This window comes from Polypterus senegalus, chromosome 15 (genome assembly GCF_016835505.1).
Source record: "Polypterus senegalus isolate Bchr_013 chromosome 15, ASM1683550v1, whole genome shotgun sequence".
NCBI lineage: Eukaryota > Metazoa > Chordata > Cladistia > Polypteriformes > Polypteridae > Polypterus > Polypterus senegalus.
The window spans coordinates 119254254-119276527 of NC_053168.1; the positions used below are offsets into that span (position 1 = coordinate 119254254).

General features: G+C 38.1%; 1 protein-coding gene across 1 annotated transcript in view; it reads left to right on the plus strand.

The window, feature by feature from the left end:
• The first annotated feature begins 2213 nt into the window (after positions 1-2213).
• cdkal1 (CDK5 regulatory subunit associated protein 1-like 1) overlaps positions 2214-22274 on the plus strand; it is an 821501-nt gene continuing 801440 nt past the window's right edge. Inside the window, exons 1-3 of the mRNA XM_039736195.1 lie at positions 2214-2464; positions 10630-10789; positions 14150-14262. Of these exons, the coding sequence (XP_039592129.1) occupies positions 10632-10789; positions 14150-14262 (271 nt within the window). The 5' untranslated portion in view covers positions 2214-2464; positions 10630-10631. The remainder of the gene's footprint in view (positions 2465-10629; positions 10790-14149; positions 14263-22274) is intronic.

The following is a 22274-nucleotide window of genomic DNA, read 5'->3' on the forward strand; positions in this document are numbered from 1 at the left end:
GAGGGGTGTGTAATATAGACATCAGTTCACCAGCGAAACAGGGGAATGGCTCCAGAAGGGGGCGTCAATTTATGGACCTCATAGTGTCTAAAGCATAGACATATTGTCAGGGATGCCAGGGGCGACGACTCGGCCGGGACGCCTTGGAGGACCGGAAGAGGGCGTGCACCCACTTCAGACCACGTGGGGGCCACCACCCTGGTTGCTTTGGGGGCCACGGGTAGAGGGCTTTGAAGCCCAACCCTGTATGTACCCGTGGTCACCACCAGGGGGCGCCCCGATGCCTTGGGAACCCTGGACCTCAACACTTCCACCACAGCAGGAAGTGCTGGGGGGAAGAGAAGCAGGGACACCCGGAGTGCGTCCGGGATTATAGCCAGAACTTCCGCCACACTGGGGCGTGTCGGCGGGAGATTGCCGGGAAGCACCTGGAGCACATCCAGGTGTGGATAAAAGGGGCCGCCTCCCTTCATTCAAGGCTGGAGTCAGGTGGAAGTAGGATGAAGCGAGATTGGAGGTGGCCCGAAGAAAGGCACTGTGTGAGAGGCCTGGACTTGTGGTGGTTTGTGTGCAGTAATTAACTTTGTAAATATTGTAAATAAATGTGTGGTGTGGTAGAATTACAACATGTCTGCATGTATGTGCCCAGGTCCCATTCACAATATATAGATAGACGCCACATTCACTGTGTTGCCCAGTCGACACGATACGTCAGCGCGTCTGCCATATTGCGAGTGGCAAAAGTGCCATTTAAACCAATACAGGTAGACGTGGAAACCGGGTTTTCTGATGAAAAAACAATAACGTTTAAAACAGTATCGTTTACATACAACAGATTTTGGCAAATCGTTTACATGCAATTATTTATATCCATTTATACACTAATAATGGCAATTATTAAATAATAATAATTATTATTATTAAATAATTCCTCCCTGATAAGTAACATTTCTCGGACTGCCTTCTTCCATCTCCAAAACATCTCTAGACTTCATCCTGTTCTTACTCAACACAGTACTGAAGTATTGATTAATGTCCGAGTCACCTCACGTATAGATTGCTCTAATGCTATTCTATCTGGCATCCCACAAAAACGTATCTATCGCTTACAATTTATTCAAAATTCTGTTGTCAGGATAATAACCTGTTGTTCTAAATCCACTGAACATATCCTACCGATTCTCTCTCAGCTTCACTGGCTCCCTGTTCACTACAGAATACAATACAAAATCCCGCTCTGAACATTTAAAGCTCTCCACAACCTCACTGATCTCCTCCAGACTTGCACTCCTCTCGCTCACTCAGATCCTCATCTGCAGCTCGACTTTCTGTACCACACATCAGACTCAGTGCTATAGGAGCTCGAGCGTCTCTCCTGGTGCTCCTCAACTCGGGAAGTCAATTCCCTCTCATATACGTCAGCTCGATTAAATAACACATTTTAAAACTGTCGTCAAAACCTATCTTTTCAACCTGGCATACCAATTGTGAATTTTGCACTGTTACTGCCAGTTATCTTTGTTTGTTTGCTAATTATTGCTTTTCGATTTATCGTTCTCTTGTTTTAATATTACTAATATTGTTTAATTTTATTGTAAGGTGGTCTTGAGTGCTAAGATTATAAAACGGGATTTTCTAATGGCCAAATATAACCAAAACAATTGTTTAGCCTTACCTATGAAATGTAATCCCCCGGGATCTGGTTTGGAGCGTACAGCGGTTTGTACAATCCCAAGCAGCACATGCGTGATACATCTTTATCCATTACTTCACTCCACAGCAGTGCCACTCGCAATATGGCTGCGCCGTTGACGAACGATGCTGCTGGTCATGCGGCGTCTAGTAATTCTATGTCAATGGTCTGAACTGCTGGGATCTGTCCGAGGCCTAAAACTGTCCTGACTGTAGCTGGACTCTATTGTCAATATTTGGCCACTACTGTGGAGCCGTCATTGATGGCCTCTAAGTAAGAAAAGTAATTTAGCATTAATTCACCTACTTTATAATTTGAAATGCACCAGTTTACCGGCTCGTCCTCTGCGCTTGCATTCATTCATTGACTTCTTTCTTTCTTTCATAATCTGCAGTTTTAATTATTCGTGTTACTCCACCGCCGTGTATTCGGCTAGCGCCGATCACTGTGCGAACACCTCGATAAGGCGCCTTCCGTCAGTCTTGAGCCACGGCAGCTTCCGTACGGTGAGTAGATTGGGGGCGGGCGCGCGCACCAAAGATGGCGGCTTCCAGTTGAACACAAGTTGTGGGATAGACTTTATTTTGCGCAGATTTCTGTGTAGATCAGTAAAAAGTTAATTTCTTACGTTCTGTCTCTGTTGCCCCTAATTTACTCTGCCAGCGCAGCGACTCTTCTTAGAAACGTGAGCTGCAGTTTTCGCTTTCTAGCAACTTACTTGGCGTCACGTGTGGGGGATTTCAACTCTTTATTTTGCTGAGTTAAACTGCGGTAAGTGAAACGATGGAGAGCCTGTGGACATTTCTGTGTGTCATTGATTAAATTAACACTTTACCGTGAATGTCTGTCTGTGTTCTCATTTTTATTATTTAAACGCTGCTTCTTTAGGCAGCAATCCTTTACAGAAACTCTGTAATTCTAAGTGAGGTGGTGTATAAAAGCTAATTTTTCCTCCTGGGAACAAACGAAGCTTTCTTGCTTACTCTGTCTTCTCCCATTATACGTTCTATTGTTGAGGTCTTGAGCCATTGGTTTTATATAGATCTGTTTTTCTGTCATTTGTCAGGGTTTCACTTGATCCAGGGTCATCCACTTCATTGTAGCGGCTCTTCTTTCCATGGCCTTCTCCGTTTCCCCCTTCGTTTTTTTTTTTGTTCCTTTCCCTCTTCATTTTAAACTCCTTTTTGGGGCACCTTGTTTCACTCGTGCTTATTACAATGGCGTGCAAAAGTATTCAATCCACTTGAAAGTCATTCTAATTTTCTGCTTGACAAAAGATTTGTACACCTTCATCCATTCAGTGTTTTTAATGTGTTACATAATGCATTTACAACGTTAAAGCTAACCATTTTCTGTAGATATTTAACTGTAGAATACAAACTCAGAAGTTAGTGTTTGCATAGAAATACAAACTCAAAAGTTAGTGTTTACATAAATACTCAAGCCCTACACATACATTAATTTTTTTTTGGAGTTAGTATGTCCCACTTTTGATTAGTGTTGTTGAAAGATGAATCTTCTCCCGGGCCGTAGGTTCACAGCAAACTGGATCAAGTTCTCCTTTAATACTGGGCAGTTTTTGTGTCTGTCCATTGTCTCTTCAACTCTGACAAGATTCCCAGTCCCAGCACATGAAAAGCATCCCCAATGAAATAATGCCACCACCACCATATTTCACCGTAGGTATGGCTTTTCTTGAGTCATGGGCAGTGTTAGTAGTTTTTAAATTTGTCCATAAAGTTTTATTTTGGTCTTACCTGATGGTAAAGCCTTCTCCCACATCTTAACTGGGTCTTTCTCATGCTTTGTAGGAAATGCCACATATGCTTTTATGTGGACCTTCTTAAGGAATGGCTTCTTTCTTGCTACCCTCCCGTAGAGGCCTGTTTTTTGGAGAGCCCTTGAAAGCGCACTTGGGTCCCAATCCAGGTTGGTTCGTTGTGTGGTGGGGGCAGCAACGCTCTATCAGCGAATGTTCTCAGCCTCCCTGCACCTTCACTCCAGGTTCATCCAAAGAGAACTGCAGACTTCTGAGAGTGACAGCTGGATTTTTAGTAGCTTCTCTGATCAATCGACTTCTTGCTCAGATGTTTAGTTTTGAGGGGTGGGCCTGTCCTAGTAAGTCTCTGGGTACTCTGACAAACCTTCCACGTTCTGATTGTGGATCCACTAGTCCTTAAATGGGACATTCAGACTCATTGAATTTTTTTTTTTGTAGCCTTGTTCATTTCAGTGACTTTCTGACATCAGTAGAATACTCCTTTGTCTTCAGTTTTGCAAAGATTGTCCAACAAAGACTATTGCCCTTACAAAGGGGGCTTTTTATATCCTGAAGGATATCAAGGACTCGCAAGTAGTGCTTAATTAAGTGTAATTATGGCCAAATGACTTTCACCTTTGTGTTGTCTGTGATGAATTTATCAAGCTTCCAAAGCACAGAGGTTCAAATACTTATGCAAAAACTAACTTTAGAATTTTTCATCTTCAATTTAATATCTACAGAAAATGATTTGTTCTCAACTTTGGAAATCTAAGCATAAGAGTTCACATTATAAACCTTGAATGGATAAATATATGTGCAAATATTTTGTTATACATAAAATTAGAATGTCTTTCAAGGGGATTGAGTACTTTTGCACGCCATTGTATATGTCCATACTCCTGGAGCCTTTTTTTTCCTGTGTTTTCCTCAAGTGGTTGCAATTCTAATTCTTCACAAAATCTTTTATTTCGTATCCTTTTACTGTTTGTTATACCTACTACTTGTCTTAAGTACTTTATTTCAGTTGCTGTTTTAGATCTTTTCTTTTGTACAGTATTGCCCAAGATTCTGCAGTATGTAATGTTTTTGGTACATATGATGAGCTGACCGTTCCATCTGAAGGGGAGATAGAGGCCGCCTTCGAGCACAAGAAGGCCAAGTACTCCGAGCTGGCTGTAGAGTGCAGGGAGGCCGGCTGGAAGACCACCATCTACCCAGTGGAGGTGGGATGCCGAGGGTATGTGGGGCTGTCAACCACACGCCTCCTGAGGGACGCAGGGGTGACTGGAAGGAACCTAAGAAAGGCCATTAAAGATCTGGCAGAAGAGGCAGAGAAAGGCAGCTTTTGGCTCTGGATGAGGAGAAAGGACAGGAGCTGGAGAAAGAACAAATGACCCCAATAACAGCTGCAGGGGGTGACAGGGAGACGTCCCTGTCACTGCTCCGCCACCAGGAGGCGTTCTAGCGATTAAAGGAGCGAAACGTTGGTGAATGGTGGTTCCTAGCTGAAGACCCTGCAGCTGACCCATGGGCACCGGAGGAGGTGCGACAGGCAGCAATGCCAAGCAGGTTATACCAACCTACCTGTACATCGACTGAATGTTCTTAATTCCATCTTCCCTATTAGGATGATGTTAATTTAGTATTACTAGGGGGCTCGGCCCCCTGCTCTCTTCGCTCGTCAACCCCAGGGCCTGTGCTACGCGCTTGCCACTTAGCGGATCTGCTGCTCGCGTATGGAGAAGTGGATGTACAATTTAAACAGATTGTTGTTTTCATGGGAATTGTTACATATGCATAATAGAACTATTTTACGTTACAGTGAGTAATTAACAATAGTAAAAAATAGTGAAACGTAATAAATTGAAAGAAAATTTGTCATATGTTAAGTTATTCGTTGCGTTACACTTTTTTGTTCTGTTTGGATTTGAAATTAACATGCAAATATTTTTTTTAACTTGCACTTTTACAGTAAAACTTCAGTAAAAACAATTTTTTGAATTACCTATTCATCAATATCGCATTGAATTTTGATTTTGTGTTTGGACTTGCATCGTGACAACGCAACGTATAACTGCCCGTGGGTGAATCTTGTTTCTTTCTCTCTAATAAATCGACTTGTTTGTTCCTGTGATTTGTTAATTGTCATAGGAAAAGCAATTCTAACGGGAAACAGTAAATGTTTTAATACAAATGGCATATCAAAATATCCTTTGGTGTCTAATGTTATCCACGGAAGGTGTACTACATTACCTTTCTGGTCGTCTGTTAAAATTTTACATGTCATTGCCGTGTAACCGATTGACAATTTTCGCGTTAATTCATTTGACCATTTCTTGTTGCTAGGATTGCCCATGTATTCATTTTTTTCTGTTGATAACTTTTGGGGATGAAACTCTTGAATAAGATTTGGACATAATAAGTATTTTATTAGGAAGTTAATGTGAGGAAAATGTAAAAATGTATAAGAGCTGAGAGCATAAGAACTGTGTCTGACAAAAGCATTCACATTAATGAGAGATGAAAGGACCGTGTAACTGGTTGAGAGAATGGCGGGACTCTTGGCAATAGTCTTGTCTCACGGGACTTGTAAAAATCTCTTGGGAATAGCTTCGTCTCAAGAATAGAGAGATATTATTACTGCCAGGTATTCATATTGACATCTTTTGTATTTGTGGATAGATAGATAAAAAACATTTGCAGTTTCTCTTCATGTTCTTCCGTTGTTATTTCATCACTTTACTTTCCTTCACATTTATTATTATGCCTTTTGCTTCTGGCTTTCTCTTCCTTCTTTTTTAGTTTCCTTTGTAACTGTTGCTCACTTACTGTAATTAATGTTATCATCTGCATATATCAAATCCTGGTCAATACTGATTTAATTTATAGTCTCCTAAGCCTGCATTTTATAATTTCTTTCATGCCCATGTTAATTATATAGTCCAGTTTGGCTGCAGGTGCCGTGCTCCCTTGAACCCTGGACTGTTGTTAGACCTGTACTGAGAATAGTTGGGCAATAAGGACACAGAAACAAACTAGAGATGGTACTTTTATTACAAAAACACACTGTTGATTTAAAATCATAGGAAATAAATGGCTCCATAAAAATGAGGTTAAAAACCCTGGGCAGAAATCTGCCCTTTGTAAAACTAACCAGAAACCTTGGTGCTTCCTTCTAAAATTGTGTCTCTGCCACTTCACCCATCCAGATCTTCTCAGCAAGCAGAGATACCCGCTATCGTGCAGTTAACATTCAAAAACTTTTTGGGTCTCTGCCACCAACTCTAACATTCAGCAGGACACCACGCCAAGCCCGACTTCTTCCATATGTCTTGCCTAGTGTCCGCGGTATCCCTAGGAGCGACTGCGATTGCCCCTACTACTTTATAAATGCCCAGTGAAGCACAATCCACCCCTTAGAAGACGTCAGCCCAGGGCTTCCCACCTCCATTCCTCATTGGCACTGGGTTCGCCATGATCCTGCCCTTCTCCTTTTCCCTTTTATACTGCTTTCACAATCGCAGATCCCTTAAGTGCTAACACTTTCCCCATCGACACTTTGGAGCTGCTTGTCCACATTTTTACATGCCCCTGCATCTGCACAGTGCCCGAGCACTCCAAGCTTATTTGTTTGAAAACTGCATTGCCACGGACTGTACCACGTGATTTACCACAAAACCATGTATGCTGTATCTCAAATAATAGAGGACTGAGGCTGTCTCCTCGTTAATACCTTTTCCCATATTCCTTTGCTCTGTTTCTCCTATTAGACATATCATTCTTACACATTTGTGATTGATACTTTAAATATCCCTTTTATTTTTTCTTGGTATTTCCATTGTGCTACTGCTTCTCTTATATATGTCTTTGTGGTATGAAGCTGTACCTGTCATGGCCCCCACACACGGACATTCTGGTAACAAAGACAATCCAGTTCCTTTATCATCTTGTACTGCTGAAGAAGTTCAGTGTGTGAAAGAGAGTTCTGAAGTCCTCCTACCACACAGCCGATGAAAGTGTATTGGCAGGATCCATCACTCCCTGGTATGGAAACCACTCAAAGGAAAGAATGTGTACTGAAAATAAATATAACTAAAAAGTTCAGTTTGCAATATAAAGCATTTGAATTCACCAAACTAATTGTTTCAACATTCTAATACACTTAATTGGTGCTATATGTTTTATGTTAGCGCTATGCTCATTAGTTTTATTTCCATCTCTGATGCACATCACCATTTAAGTTCATGATTGTGAAGCACTTGGTGTTTAGCTCACTGAATGACTCTTTGCTGTCTGTGAGGAGGAGTTTGTATTTGCTGAAGCTCCCCTCAAAGTCAGTTGCGTTATCTGGCAAATATATGTAGGACAGTGTTAGAAGTCGCTATCTTGCACCCTTAGGCTGGAGTTATACTTCACATGACGCGACGCATGCTGCCATGGACGCTCCTGCTACGCGAGCGTTGTAGTGTTTATACTTGCGCGCGTACTTTATGTAAATCTGGAGGAATCCACCAGTTGGCAGTGTGAGAGATTATCACAGTGAGAACATGTTCGGCTTCTCTGTGTTGTGAGTTGCCTAGAACACCCATTAAATTCTGATGACCCCTTACCGCAATATCTGAAAATTATGTTTATTGATTAAATCCATCAATCCAGGTATGTGTCCATTCCAGCAAGCATTGGGCACGAGTGAGAAACAGTCCCTGGATGAGGCCTCAGCTCATTGCAAGGTGAATACAAGCACTTGCATACACTAGCGTCATTTTAGCGGCACCAAATCCCCAAATCTGCATATCTTTGGAAGGAAACTGGAGCACAGTGTGGAATACAAGCAGGAAATACCAGCAACATAACTCCCTGCGAGACAGCAGTGCTATCGCTCCGCCACCGTGACACCCCCATGTGTGTAATTAACAGTATTCATTATTAAAACGTACACACTTTTTAATGCATTTCATCATGAAAGTGGTATCAAGTACAAATCTAAAGATTCTAAATGTGCAGAGAGTTGGAATATCATACATTTCATTTGTTCTGCTCGTAGTGATTAAAAACTGGGATGACGTTTACGATGGTCTGCTTTAATAATAAAGTAAAACTACGAGGTTAAAGTGGACATTTTGAGATTAAAGCTGAAATTTCCACTTTAATCACAAAATACATGTTTCCACTGTGTCCTTTATTTTTTTCTCAGTGGCTCAAATACAGCGCTATACATTATGTTGCTGCTGTGAAGTTGCAAAAAAAAAAAAAGGCGGCACAAAAGATGGTATGTGAGACTTTTAAAATGTATCATGTCATTACGATCGGGAATATGTGACGCTTGAATATAGAAGCACCACGAATGCATCTGTATGTCGGCATTTTGCTTCACCACATCGAAGCATTCATCAAACAGCGAAGCACGCACATCGATCCCCGTAGGATCTGCATAGATGCTTTCTGTCACATGTAGATAGTAAATAGAGACTCTGACGTCGCGTTCTGACTTTTAGCACATTGTGCCCCCGATTTTTTGCTGGTACTGCAACTCGCGCACGCGTCGCGTTAATTTCTGAGGACCTGCTCAGAGGACGCGTGAAATGAACGCTGGGAACGCGTGGCAGCCATGATGCGGGTGCGTACGCGTTCTGAGCGTGATGTATAAACCGGCCCTAAATCGGCAAACTCCACAAAAGGATAGAACTGCTTCTTTGAAGCGGTGTGTAGATAGGCACCAGATAACTGTTGTTCCAGTTAATAAAAATCATAGTAAATCAAATGCTTTCAATACAAAGTTGCTGCTGCTGTGGTAATGTTGCAGACTAATTTTCAGATTCCACAATGAATGCTGACTTCCGGTGTTGATTTTCCTGGAGTGGAAGTGGCATGACTTCTGGTTCAGTGGCAGAGGATGTGAGATCATTAGTCTTTCCTGGAGTTAAAAGAAGAGAGAGATGTAATCTACAGTGCACCCTCGTACTCAGGAGTGGTGTTACTCTTCTTATCGTAGCCTTGTAGTTGCCCCTTTCTTGCTCATGTTTGATAATCTGTACGTAGAGACACCAAAAGATGTCATAATTTTTTTGCAAAAATAGTTATTTGCTAAAAAAAAAAAAAAACTCGAGAGTAGTTGTGGTATTATGTGAGGAAGTCGGGAGTGGCAGAAAAGTATTTAAGAGTTGTACAGGATATGTACGAGGGAAGTGTGACTGTGGTGAGGTCTGCGGTAGGAGTGACGAATGCATTCAAGTTGGAGGTGGGATTACATCAGGGATCGGCCCTGACCCCTTTATTATTTGCAATGGTGATTGACAGGTTGAAAGATGAGATTAGACAGGAGTCCCCATGGACTATGATGTTTGCTGATTACATTGGATCTGTATCGATGGTAGGGAGCAGTTTGAGGAGACCCTGGAGAGGTGGAGATATGCTCTAGAGCGTAGAGCAATGAAGGTCAGTAGGAACAAGACAGAATACATGTGTGTAAATAAGAGGGAGTCCAGTGGAAAGGTGAGGATGCATGGAGTAGAGCTGGCGAAGGTGGATCAGTTTAAATACTTGGGATCAACAGTACAGAGTAACAGGGATTGTGAAAGAGAGGTCAAAAAGAAAGTGCAGGTAGGGTGGAATGGGTGAAGAAGAGTGTCAGGAGTAATTTGTGACAGACGGGTATCAGCAAGACTGAAAGGGAAGTTCTACAGGACGGTAGTGAGACCAGCTATGTTATATGGGTTGGAGACGGTGGCACTGGCCAGAAAGAAGGAGACAAGACAGAATACATGTGTGTAAATGAGAGGGAGGTATTTTATTTATATATAATATATATATATATATATATATAATGAAAATCTAATTTCTTTATTAACATGGATTAATTGATCAGTTAGTGAAACTGATTATTGGTTCATGTATTGTCACCAATGTGCAGAATTTCAAGTCATTTGGACAATAGGAAGTGGGTTAAAAATCGATTACAAGATTTGTACCAGACAATAAACAGGTGAAGTTAATATAACTGTGGTAAAAACGCTATTAAATCCTGAATGTTAAGGTGATGAGACTCTGCATCCATCCTTCCTCCCTTATATGGCTCTCACAGATGCAATTAAGTCATTGCTAGGCTTCTGCAAAAAACATATTGCTCTCTCTCAATATAATAAAACTGTGTCCTTAAAAATTAATCTTTCTATAGAAATGCCAGCTGCTTGTGATTCAGTGATTGAAGACATTGAAGACATGGTTTCTTCACAAGATCCCTTGCCAAATGAGCGTCAGTTTGCACGAAAAAATGTTGTTCCCAGAGTGAGAAAACGACTCCAGCACAAGGACACAGAAGACCTGCAGGCAGATAGGTAAAACTAGGATGAGTTGTTTTTACTATTTAAAAGTGCATCTTGTTTTAGTGTCAACATCTTACCAAAGGGTTCTTGAATAGTGCCCTTCTTGGGCTGACACTTTGCTTAGTAGTATGGCTGAACTTAAAATCGTACTAACTGATACTTGTTTTACAGGAATAGTCCACCCAGAATGTTTTATTTGTTACTCTTCTAAAGATGTTTGTAGAAACGGCTAAGAATAAATTAATGTATAATGGGAAAGCCAAAATGTCTGATAGAATAGAACTATATGGTGGCAAACATTAGAATACTATATTAAAATGAAATAAATATCTTGCATTACTCATGTGCATAATACATATGTTTAGTCATCCAGTCATGTGCACACAATGTCCCAAACACATACATTTTATTAAAATATTGTTAGATAAATCACTTCTGGAAAACTCTCTTGTGAACAAAATATAAAACACTCGGATGCTCCTAAGCAGTTTATTTGAAGACTCGCGTCTGCACCTTGTTCCTTTTGTCAGGAGTCCAACCCAATAATAGCTTATTCATTGGCTAACATTGCACTTCACATAATATCAACAAAAACCAGGCAGTGAAAGACTTAAAATTTAAAAGTTAAAGAAAATCAAGTGAAAACTTTATCAGGAACGGAATATACCTTGGAATTGTGCACATCTGAGTTGCATCATTAAGTAAAAGGTCATTTAACCTGTACAATTTCATAGGCTACAGCTAAATAATACTGCGATACTGCATACATACTTTAAACGTCAAAAGCAGAATTTTAAGGATTCCGAACCTCGGTACTGCTCATATAGCAAGTGGAAGTTTTCTTTTAACTAAGTTCAATAATCTTGGACATCACATAACTTGCAACACTAGCTTAGTAAGCATAGATGCGACTTCCAGGAACCATGCCCTCAGAAAATGATTTCACCCATGGATACCAAAAAAGGAACCTAATTAAAATCCAGTATTGATCCACGCGCAAATATTAATCAAAATAACCATACGGCCACCTAGCTTCCTTGATATTTAAAAGTACCAAACACTTTAATTGGCTTACAGAAAAAATATTTAGCTTCATAAAATCTTTTCCTGACTTTTAACACCACTAGCATTTGTATCTATAGCTACGTCTGTGACTGCAAGTAAGCCTATGATATCACTTAGGTGAGGCTCCAAGTGACTAATGTAGAAGCAAATACTGTAATAAAAAATAAATGGCAAAATAAATACTTCATTGCAACAGTGTGTAGAAGCATTGATTATGTGCAGATCTTGACATTATGTACTAAGGGTCTTGCTAAACTAATCTGGTAGACTTTATTGAGTAGGCTGCTAGAAGATAAAAGTAAAGCATACTGTGTTGTGTACTTTTTATTTGATGTGTATCCTCATTGAAGATTAATTCTAAAGCCAGAAGCCACAAGCACTACAAAATTGTTTTTAGATTTGCTGAATAGTTGAGTTTAGAGGAAAAGAGTACAGACAAGATGAGAATGTTTCATATGATGTTAGAGCATCAGTGGAGTCTCTCAGGGGTCTGTGATTGGATTTGCCTATTGGACAAAGATTTGAGTGAGGGATGCAATTATCTCTCTGCGCTACAAAGCTTATTCTCACCTGGACAAAGCTGGCAGCACTTTGAGGATTATGTTTTTTGATTTCTACAATGATTCAGTAAAATCCAGTCATTCCTCTTAAGGGGTACGTTTAGAAATATGCAGGTGGATAAGCCTATGGTGTCATGGGTAATGGACTGTCTGTTGGGCAGACCACAGTTTGTGAGACTCAAGGACTGTTTCTGATTTGGATGTGAGCAACACTGGAGCACCACATGGAACAGTCTTGCCTCCTTTTCTCTTAATTCTGTGCACTTTCAGGCTAAGTGTAACACTAGGTCATGTCACTTGCAGAAATTCTCAGGTGATTCTGCTCTATTGGGTGTATCAGTAAGGGGGATGAGGCAGAGTGTAGGATCCAGGTGGAGAACGGTGTTTCTTGGTGCAAAGAAAACTGTCTGCATTTAACATCAGCAAAAGTCAAAGAACTGGTTATTGACTTTTACCTCACCAATGATCGTCTCTGTCTGGTCACCATTCAGAGAGTGGATATGGTGCTTGTGCACTGCTACTAGTATTTGGGGGTCCACATCAGTGACAGGTTGGACTGGTCTCGGAGCACAGAGGAACTATAGAAGAAAGGGCAGAGCAGACTCTTTTTCCTTAGAAAATTGCATTCCTGTAATGTGTGTAGTGGCATCCTTCACATCTTCAATAACTTTGTGATGGTCAGTGCAAATGTCTACACTGTGGTATGCTGTGCTGGTAAAATCACTTCAAGTGAGGCCCACAGATCCAGCAAGCTAATTTAAAGGGCAGACCCAGTTATGGGACATACTCTTGATATCCTGGAGGAAGTGACAAAGGAGAGAATTAAAACAAAACTGAGTGTCATTATGAATAATTCTGCATATCCTTTATCTGACACACCGAGTATGGTCAGTGAATGTATTATTTAGCAGAAATGTCAGGAATAGCTGCTGAGGCTCCTTTACAGGCAGAAATGCGCCTGCATAATTCCTTACTGGGACCACTGGGATTTTTTTTTTTATTAATATAAACAACTTTCTTCCTATTTATTTCTTCTGGTGGGTGTGTGTGTGTGTATATATATATATTTATTCATTCATTCATTCATTCAGCTTTTGTAAAAAGCCAGATTTGCTCCTGGGGAGAAATAAAGTTCTATTGTGTTCCATAGGGCTGCTTTGCCCCCTTCTCTCTTTTTGTCTCATAAATCTATATATCATATCTGAAAAGTGTTTAGGGTTTTTCTTCCTCATCAGACAATGGAAACAAGAAATATAAAATACAAATAAAATGGTAGTATTTTATTGTAAAATCTAAATTTAAATCGCATGACATTCAAACTCTGCCATGCTGCAGAAAGACATAGCAGGTCTTGGGGCTCTGCAATGAAAAGCAACCACATGCATTCCTTAACTGAAGAGTATGGCCTCCTGTTACAGGCTAAAAGACTTTGTAGTTTCGACCACTACATGCTTTGAAAATTCTGCAGGGCACTAAGTGAAGCTCATTAAATGAAAGTGTTTCATTCAAGAAGCTGATCCTGACACATGACGACACTGTTGGAAATCCAGGTAGCACTTCTTCACAAATCTGGAACGAAGTACCAAGCTATGTAGGTAGGACAACTTGTTTGTCAAACTTGTCTTTTCTTTTTCTATAAGCTAAATAAAGAATTATGGTGGATTTAATTAATTTTCATTCAACACTATATATTTTTGACACCCTTTTCTTTGTACATCTTTCTTATATTACTGTTTTTCAATTCCAGTGTCATACCTGGTACACAAAAGATATGGATGAAGACATGGGGCTGCTCACATAATAACTCAGATGGCGAATACATGGCTGGACAGCTGGCAGCTTATGGATATAAAATGACTGGTAAATGCTGTTTCTTTATCGATAAGATATGATGATACACAAATCAAATGTTCAAGGAATTGCTCAGTGAATGCAGAAAATACTTTTTTGAATATTTTGGAATTGGTTACAATACAATGCCTTTTTAAAATTATTATGCAGATATGTAAATGCAATTCTACTTTCTAAATTGGGTTTTGTAATAATTCAGGTGATTAGCCACTGTAAAACCGGCACAAAGTCAGACCACCATTTACTAAATACCAGAAGTTTGGTACGTCCCACAGGCACATTTTTTTTTTCGTTTTTGTTATTGCACTACCTTCCATTATGTTTTGGACTTTCGTACTATTTACCATTGCCTTTCTTGTTTAACTTTTGACACTGTTGGTAAAAGAGAAGCAAAGAATAGTGATTTATAGTCCAAAAGTCTAACTGTTCATTTAAATTTCTTTATGTTAAAAAATTTATTTTATTTTGCATACTGCTTCTTTTAATTTAAGTAGCACATCCATTCACTACTAACAGTAGCCTATGCGATATGTAGAAGTATAAGGTACTTGGTTGTATTTAAATTTTTTTTTTTAACTTGTAAATGCAAATGACAGCCAAATAAGACATTAATGAAAGGCTAAAATTAGCTTTTAAAAAAGAGTCATGCAAAAGTACCTTCAGAAAGTTTTAAAAATCTAAGGTGTGTAAATGTGAATGATGATGCAGACACGTGTCTTTAGATGTGGAACACCAGCAAGCCATTTATTTATAAACATTTTCTTTAGAGATTTTGGGGCCCTAATTGGTGTTTATTTTATGTTTGTTACAGCAGTTTATGTATTTTGGATATGGGTCTTGATTACTAATTCAGACCCTTTCTGGAATGTCTCGTCAAAGCTTACACTGTTTCTTAGTGCTATTACTGACCATTAAGGAATTTCCTTGCTGGTTCTTGGTACTGGAGCGGCATTAAGCTATGACAATTTCTTGTAATGATCTCTGCAACCTTGGCAGGATTTGAGCATGATTTATCTGTTCTGCATGTTTCTGTGTCTATTTATTTTACCCTATTGCTTGTTTGCATAAACAAACAACCCCACTGTTTATGTCAAAGCTGCCACATCAGCTTTGTGATACTGAGCAGAGTAGAGGGGGAGACATTAATTTGTATGAGTCGTTTAATTTTATTCATTGTCATCATAGTTTAATGAATATTTTACTGTTTACTAAGGCCATTCTTACAGTTTTCCAAACACAGTACACAGTTATTTAAAATGTACTTTCATAATAACTGTATTAGCTTTTTGCTTATAACATCTAGAAGTAAAAGGTGTGTGTGTGTGTTTATGTATAAAAAGAAAACTTACTAAAATATAGAAAACAGTGAATTTTAACTATCACTCATTTAGGGCTTTTTTTTCTGTCTGTCTTTATCAATCAGAAATATTTACTTTTTGTATATTGGGTAAAATAATGATTTTAAGTGGGATTTTTTGGCAGGTTTTTTTTTTGTCTGTGATTAGCGTAATTTAAAAATATGCATCTTCCTTATATCTATATATGACTCGCAGATGATGTTTTAGATTTCACAAATTTGAGTCTCTCCCGTATATTCCAAAACAGTGTATATCATAAAACTGTGCAACATGCAGAAATGAAGGCTGTAAATATGTATTGTAACAAACATCCGAGACTGCAATTTTGATGACGCACATAAAAATACAAATTTTAAGGCTGTTGACAGTCTTTACACATGGTCAAGCACATGTTACTTGGTGTGGAGCAATCTTGATGCAGAAATGGAAGGAATTCCCACTGAAGACAGAGTGGTTACTTAAAATATCATGCAAGGGAGTATTTTTTGCTTTCAGTAAGGAGTTATTTAACAGCTAGAGCTTACAGCCATAAACTGATCAGCCACAATACTAAAACAACATTCTTAATATCGTGTAAATCCCACTTTGATCTGATTTGTCAAGGCATAGACTCCACAAGACACCTCTGAAGGTGTCCTGTGGTTTCTGGATCCCAGAAGTTAGCAACAGATCCTTTAAGTTACAAGGAGGGGTCTCCATTGATCAGGCTCCTGTTAATCATGAAGAATCCACTGCATCCACTGAACAGGATCATCTCCAGACAGAGGAGCAGCTTCAGTGACAGACTGCTGTCACTGTCCTGCTCCACTGACAGACTGAGGAGATCGTTCCTCCCCCACACTATGCAAATCTTCAATTCCACCCTGGAGGTGTAAACGTTAACATTATTCAAAGTTCTTGCCTGTTTTTACCTGCGTTTTTATTACTCTTTAATACTGTTTTTTGTATTGGTTTGCTGCTGCTGGATTATGTGAATTTCCCCTTGGGATTAATAAAGTATCTCTATCTATCTTTCTCCCCCTTTTTGGTGCCATTGTAACAAGATAATCAATTTTATTCACTTTTTGCGATCTTTGTATTGTGCTTACATCTGTAAGTACTGTGCTCCTGTCCAATATTTCATCCATCTTTTTACGGATGACGGGGCATGCGGTTATGCTAATGTGGGGTCACACACCATCCAGAAATTCGTGTGAATTAAGGGAAACAACTAAGGGGTAGTAGCAGCTTTTTGAAGACACGCCTAGAGTTCCCACAGAGAGCATGCATTATTTATTTATTCATTTAAACATGTTTCTTGATTTGATTTGCTCGGAATATATGCTATTGGAAATGCTATTTTTTGAGAAGGTGTTTTTTGTTCAAGTGCTTCTTCTACAGTGTGGATGAGACTTTGAGATGGTGCTGGTTCTAACAAATGCATTTGATGAGTGATTTCTCAAAGTCACAGATTTGAATTTGAGATTCACACCTTGTTGACTTCCTTTATTGCAAAAACATACATTTGCAGTCATCAATAATTAAAGAAAAAAAATTGATTGATTGTGAATACTTAACCAAAAAGTAACTGTTCATTTTCTTCTTACGCTGCAAGCTTCCTATTTTGATGTCTCCAATTTATCAGAGAGATTTAAAGAAAAATCTAGAGAAGTTTCCTTATTAATACTGTCTCTCAATAATGCCCCAAAGTATAGGCTTCAATTTTAAATACTTAATACTGTAGATACCAAAGCGAATCCACTAGAGGGCAGCAGATGTCCATTATGGTGTTTTTTTTTTTTCTTTCCACAGAAAGCTTATGAAAAACAGGTTAAAGTTAACTGACATTTTTTTTTCTTTTGCAGATGCATGGTTAAACAGACAATTTATCACTTTATCTGAAAAAAAAATATTCAGATTTTTCATAATACTTTTTATTTATAATAACTTTAAACAACTTGTTTTTTTTTAATTATAGAGCTGGAAATCACCTGTGTGTTATTCGATTTGTGTAAGAAATTAAGAAAGATGTATGTTGTAGTCTTAGTTTTTACATAATAGAAGTAAAATATAATGGTTGACCTTTTATTTTGTTAGTTTTTAAAAATGTTTTTTGCCTGTGTATTCAGTTTATCGTAGTGGAAGATTTGGTGCCCATCTCTGCAGCATTAGGTAATGGACTGAATCCAAGCCGGAGCACCAGTTTTCTTTTACTGTTTTAAAATTAATGTATCAAAGTCCATAGTCAGACACTGGTGCATTTGCTTCTGTTTCATTTGCAACTATGTACAGTCATTCTCATACTGTTACGTTTTAAAAATGTCTAGTTGAAAAGTAATGTTGGGGGGGTGTTAACATGTAAGTGTTGGAAGAAGATGAATCAATGTTTTAGAGTTGCCTATCTGCGTGGAATTTCTTACATAATTAAACTAGTGCTGTTGGGTGATTCTAGATTGGAGGAGAAATGAGGGGGAAGCTCTTTTACCCAAGTTTATCTTAAGCTTTTGTTGGGCATTAAAGCATAGCCACAGACATTTCCCAGGATTAAATTTGGACACCATTTCATAATAAACTGTGTAAGTCGTGCCTTACCAACCAGTGTATGCGGACAGCGTTTTGTGTGGCTGAGTATATCGTAATAATGGTATAAATCCAGCTGTTTCTGCAGATGTTTAGGTTTTAACAAATATGTTTCTTACTTTAGCACTCCTCTAATAGCAGGAGGGGGGCAGTGGCCAGTTTGTTAATGACTGGGTTTCTGCTTGTCTCAGCCTGTTCTTGAATACAAGAGAGCCCTTGTGCTAAGACTGTCAAGGCCAGAGTGACCCAGCATCTGGTTGTTATCAGCTCTGCAGTTGGAAAATAAACCCTCTGTCATCCAGCAAGATACTATACTGCAGAGATCTGCATTTCCACTGCCGAGCAAATTTTGATTTTGTTCTGTTAAATGAAAACATTTAGACGGTTACGTAAGCCAGGACTTTGTTGTGTGTGTATATATAGTAAAAAAAAGTAAACTCTTAGATTCTGCAATTTTAAAATTGAATTTTTTTAGAGTAAAAAATAATTTTCAAATCCCTCTAAAATGTTTAAATTGCCAAGAGTTAATTTAATAAAAGAGAAATGGTAATATTTTGTTTTACTTTTATGGCATTACTATACATATTGTTTTGTTAAAAATGTATATTGACATTGGTTATCGTGGTTATTTTTATTTATGAGGTAACTGGTGTTAATCACTTAGTTTATCCCAGTCTATCTTGGTTGTTTCAATATGAAAAAACATTTCCATCATATTCAGATTTTGCTGGCAACGGTCTATTTGTACAAGTGTGTGATGAAAGTAGGACATATTATTCCTGTATATTTACTGTTCACAGTAAGTGGGGAAAAAATTATGGGATACGTGATTTATGCTTTGAGCATTTAAATTCCACATATAAACCTTTTTTTTTAGTAATTATATGTATGTACCAAGCAAATTAACATTTTATTTGTTTGCATCAAATTAGTGCACTACTCTCTGCTACTGCTAAGCAGGCAGCATTGGGTTTTAAAAAATAAAAAGAAAGGAATTTTGGAACCATTTTATCATCAGACTGCAGCAGATGATTCAGACAGATACATTCCTCCTTTAAGCTCATTCTTCAGCTCTGCTCATTGTTGATTTTTTTCTCACTCCCTTAACATGCAAATGCTCCCTCATGGGTATGACATTAACCTGCATTCAGCCCTGCAAGCTGGTCATTCAACTTGCAGGGAAAATTTGGTGGTTGGTGGCAGGATTGGCACTCTAGCCACTGGAAAAAACCTCACACTGTTCCATTCCATTTGAACTAGAGTGGTACTGAGGTGTCACTTTGTGAATGGCTCCGCTCGGGTCCTAATTTAGGATCCTGAGGTGATTTGTCATGTGGTGGGTGTGGCAACATGCTGTATCAGAGTGTCTCTCAAATAGCCCATTAGAATACATGGTTGCAGAGTTTCTGATCCATCATATCTATAAAACCTTTTGCCCAACTCACAAGTGCAAGGATGGCACAGGATTTTACCATTCTTCATCACTGACTGAACATTAGTGAAATCACTTTTTAGTAATGATAGAGATGGTAATGTCCCTTTCAGTTTTCATGAAAGGACTGGAAACCTTATTCACATTTAACAGCCATAAAAGGTAAACTTGTTATTGGCCACAGAACGTTTTGCACAAAACATTTTGTTAAGCTGCATATATTATACAATAGAGGTAGAATTCGATAGTAGCGTATTGGGTATTGTGTTTCAATTCTGTGTTATTACAGTTTATTTTCTTTTTTTGGGTTAAGTGGAAGTTGAAATCATATCCATATAGTGAAAAATGTTAAAATCCCTTAACCCTAACCGGAGAAACTCGTAACTTAATTTCACTATTTTTCTTTTTTTAATTGTAGAAATGTATTTCATATATCTTGTAGATCTTGGCAGTTACACAAAGAGTACTCAGTTGCAGTACATGAGACACACACACACAGGTAAATAATGACTTTGAGTGATGAAATGATCCCATATACTTGTGTAACGGCTTTTAACCATTAACCCAGATTAGAATATTTCACTTTTAAAATGATTTTTTTTTTAATAAATGTGATTATGTAATTTGGGAATATTAATCAATGAATAGGTTTATAAGCCACTGAGGCAAACTCTGTCCAGTCAGGATGTAACCTAAAGTGATGAGTTGCTTCAACTGAAATTTCCTGTTGGTCAAAATTGTTGTACATCTCTGTGTGTACAACAGTTTGAAAACAGTTTATAGTACAATGGAGAATTCTGCCTTGGAGTAGTTCTGAAAACTGGATGGGGGAGACCTTCCTAATTTGTAGTGCTGCGCTTGAATGTTTGATCTTCATCCAATAGTGTCTGCAAGTTCTGTGATTCATATCAAGAGCTTTGTTCCTAATTATGATGAAAATTGAAACATCCAAATGCTTCAGTGAAAAATGGATAGAGAATAAGTATCCGAACTGTTTCAGAAATGCTTAATTGTGATAAGCACTTCAAATCGTTATACTGGGTCGACTCTTTCGAACTGCATGGATAAGTGAATTGATTCATTTGATTAATCCATAATAAAATAAACCTGTGGTCCTTCTTCAATTAATCGGTGATTTGATTTGTTTATTTAATTATGCTGTTTATAGTCATCATTGGGCCTCAACTATAGTGTTGTTGGTTAATTTGATGTATCGGAATTACTATGTAACTAAGTACTTTTCTGTTTACAATACTTTTATTTATTTTTTTCCTTTTTTAAACCAGAGGCTATTATTAGTTCACTTGAGCTGCTTACTGTTATACATGCTACATACAGTCCTTGGTGGTGTTTGGAGTGACAGATTTCAGATGAACTCTGTATTCACAGTAGACTGTAGATTTGAATAAATGTCTACCAACAAAAAAAAGTTACTAATTACTTTTTTTCACTTAAAACCAACATTCTGCTCTCTTCTTAGCAAATTCTGAAAAATACATTCTCCCTCAACTATTGAATAAAATCGTACTTCATTCTCTTTAATCATGGCTTAACTCCATTAATTAATTAATTTTTTTTTATTTTTTTTTAAAACCTTTGTTCCAACTTTAAAGCTTCCTGTGTAAGTTCAAACTTTCCAGGTTTAACTCCTGTTAAACAGCCTGTGTTGTGTTGTTTTCAAGGTTTCTTGAATGATTAAATTCTTCAATGCAGCATTCAAATATGTGATGTTTGCTTTCACTTACAGCTTATACTTTTTAACATTCATTTGCCTGCAAAAAACAAATAAATGACACATTCATTGTTCCCAGATTCATATTTAGTAATGAAGTATGCAGTTTTGCTTGTCCTACTAACAGTGTGTTTTGGCAGTTATGCATTTCTATTAACGCAGTACATTTAGTATTAATAGGGAGCTTTTCCTTGTAATCCAAGCGATGAAGTGCCAAATAAATTTTATTTTGGTATTAACACATGGAGGTGTTCACTTCATTGTTGGTATAGGAAACTTAAATAGCCACTTGTTTGAACCTTGCCCCGATATTTACTTGCTTTAACTGCAAGTATTTGAAATCCATCCAACTCCCACAGTCATATTTATTTGTTTATTTGTGGATGTGCCTGAGGTGGTTCCACACCACTTCGTGACCCTGACATGTATACACTGCTTACAAAATGAACTAATCACTAGACTGGTGTATGTGTGTGTGTGTGTGTATATATATATATATATATATATATATATATATATATATATATCACTTTCTCAATTTTAATAGCATTTTATTTCTCCTTTTCCATAAAAATGACTACTAAATAAGTATACAATGGGGGAAGTATTTGATCCCCTGCTGAATTTGTAAGTTTGCTCACTTACAAAGAAAAGAACAGTCTCTAATTTTTCTGGTAATTTAGTTTTAATGGAGAGAGACAGAATATCAACCAAAAATCCAGAAAAACACATTACATAAAATTGATTAACATATCATTGAATGAAATATATATTTGATTCACTACAACCCAGCCAGAATTCTGGCTCCCACAGATTGGCTGTGTGCACAATCAATCAATTATAAATACTCATGATCTCAACTCGTTATGTTGTGTATAAAGCACACCTCTCTACTTAATCAATTTCTTCCATTCCAACTTTTTATCTCTATATATATATA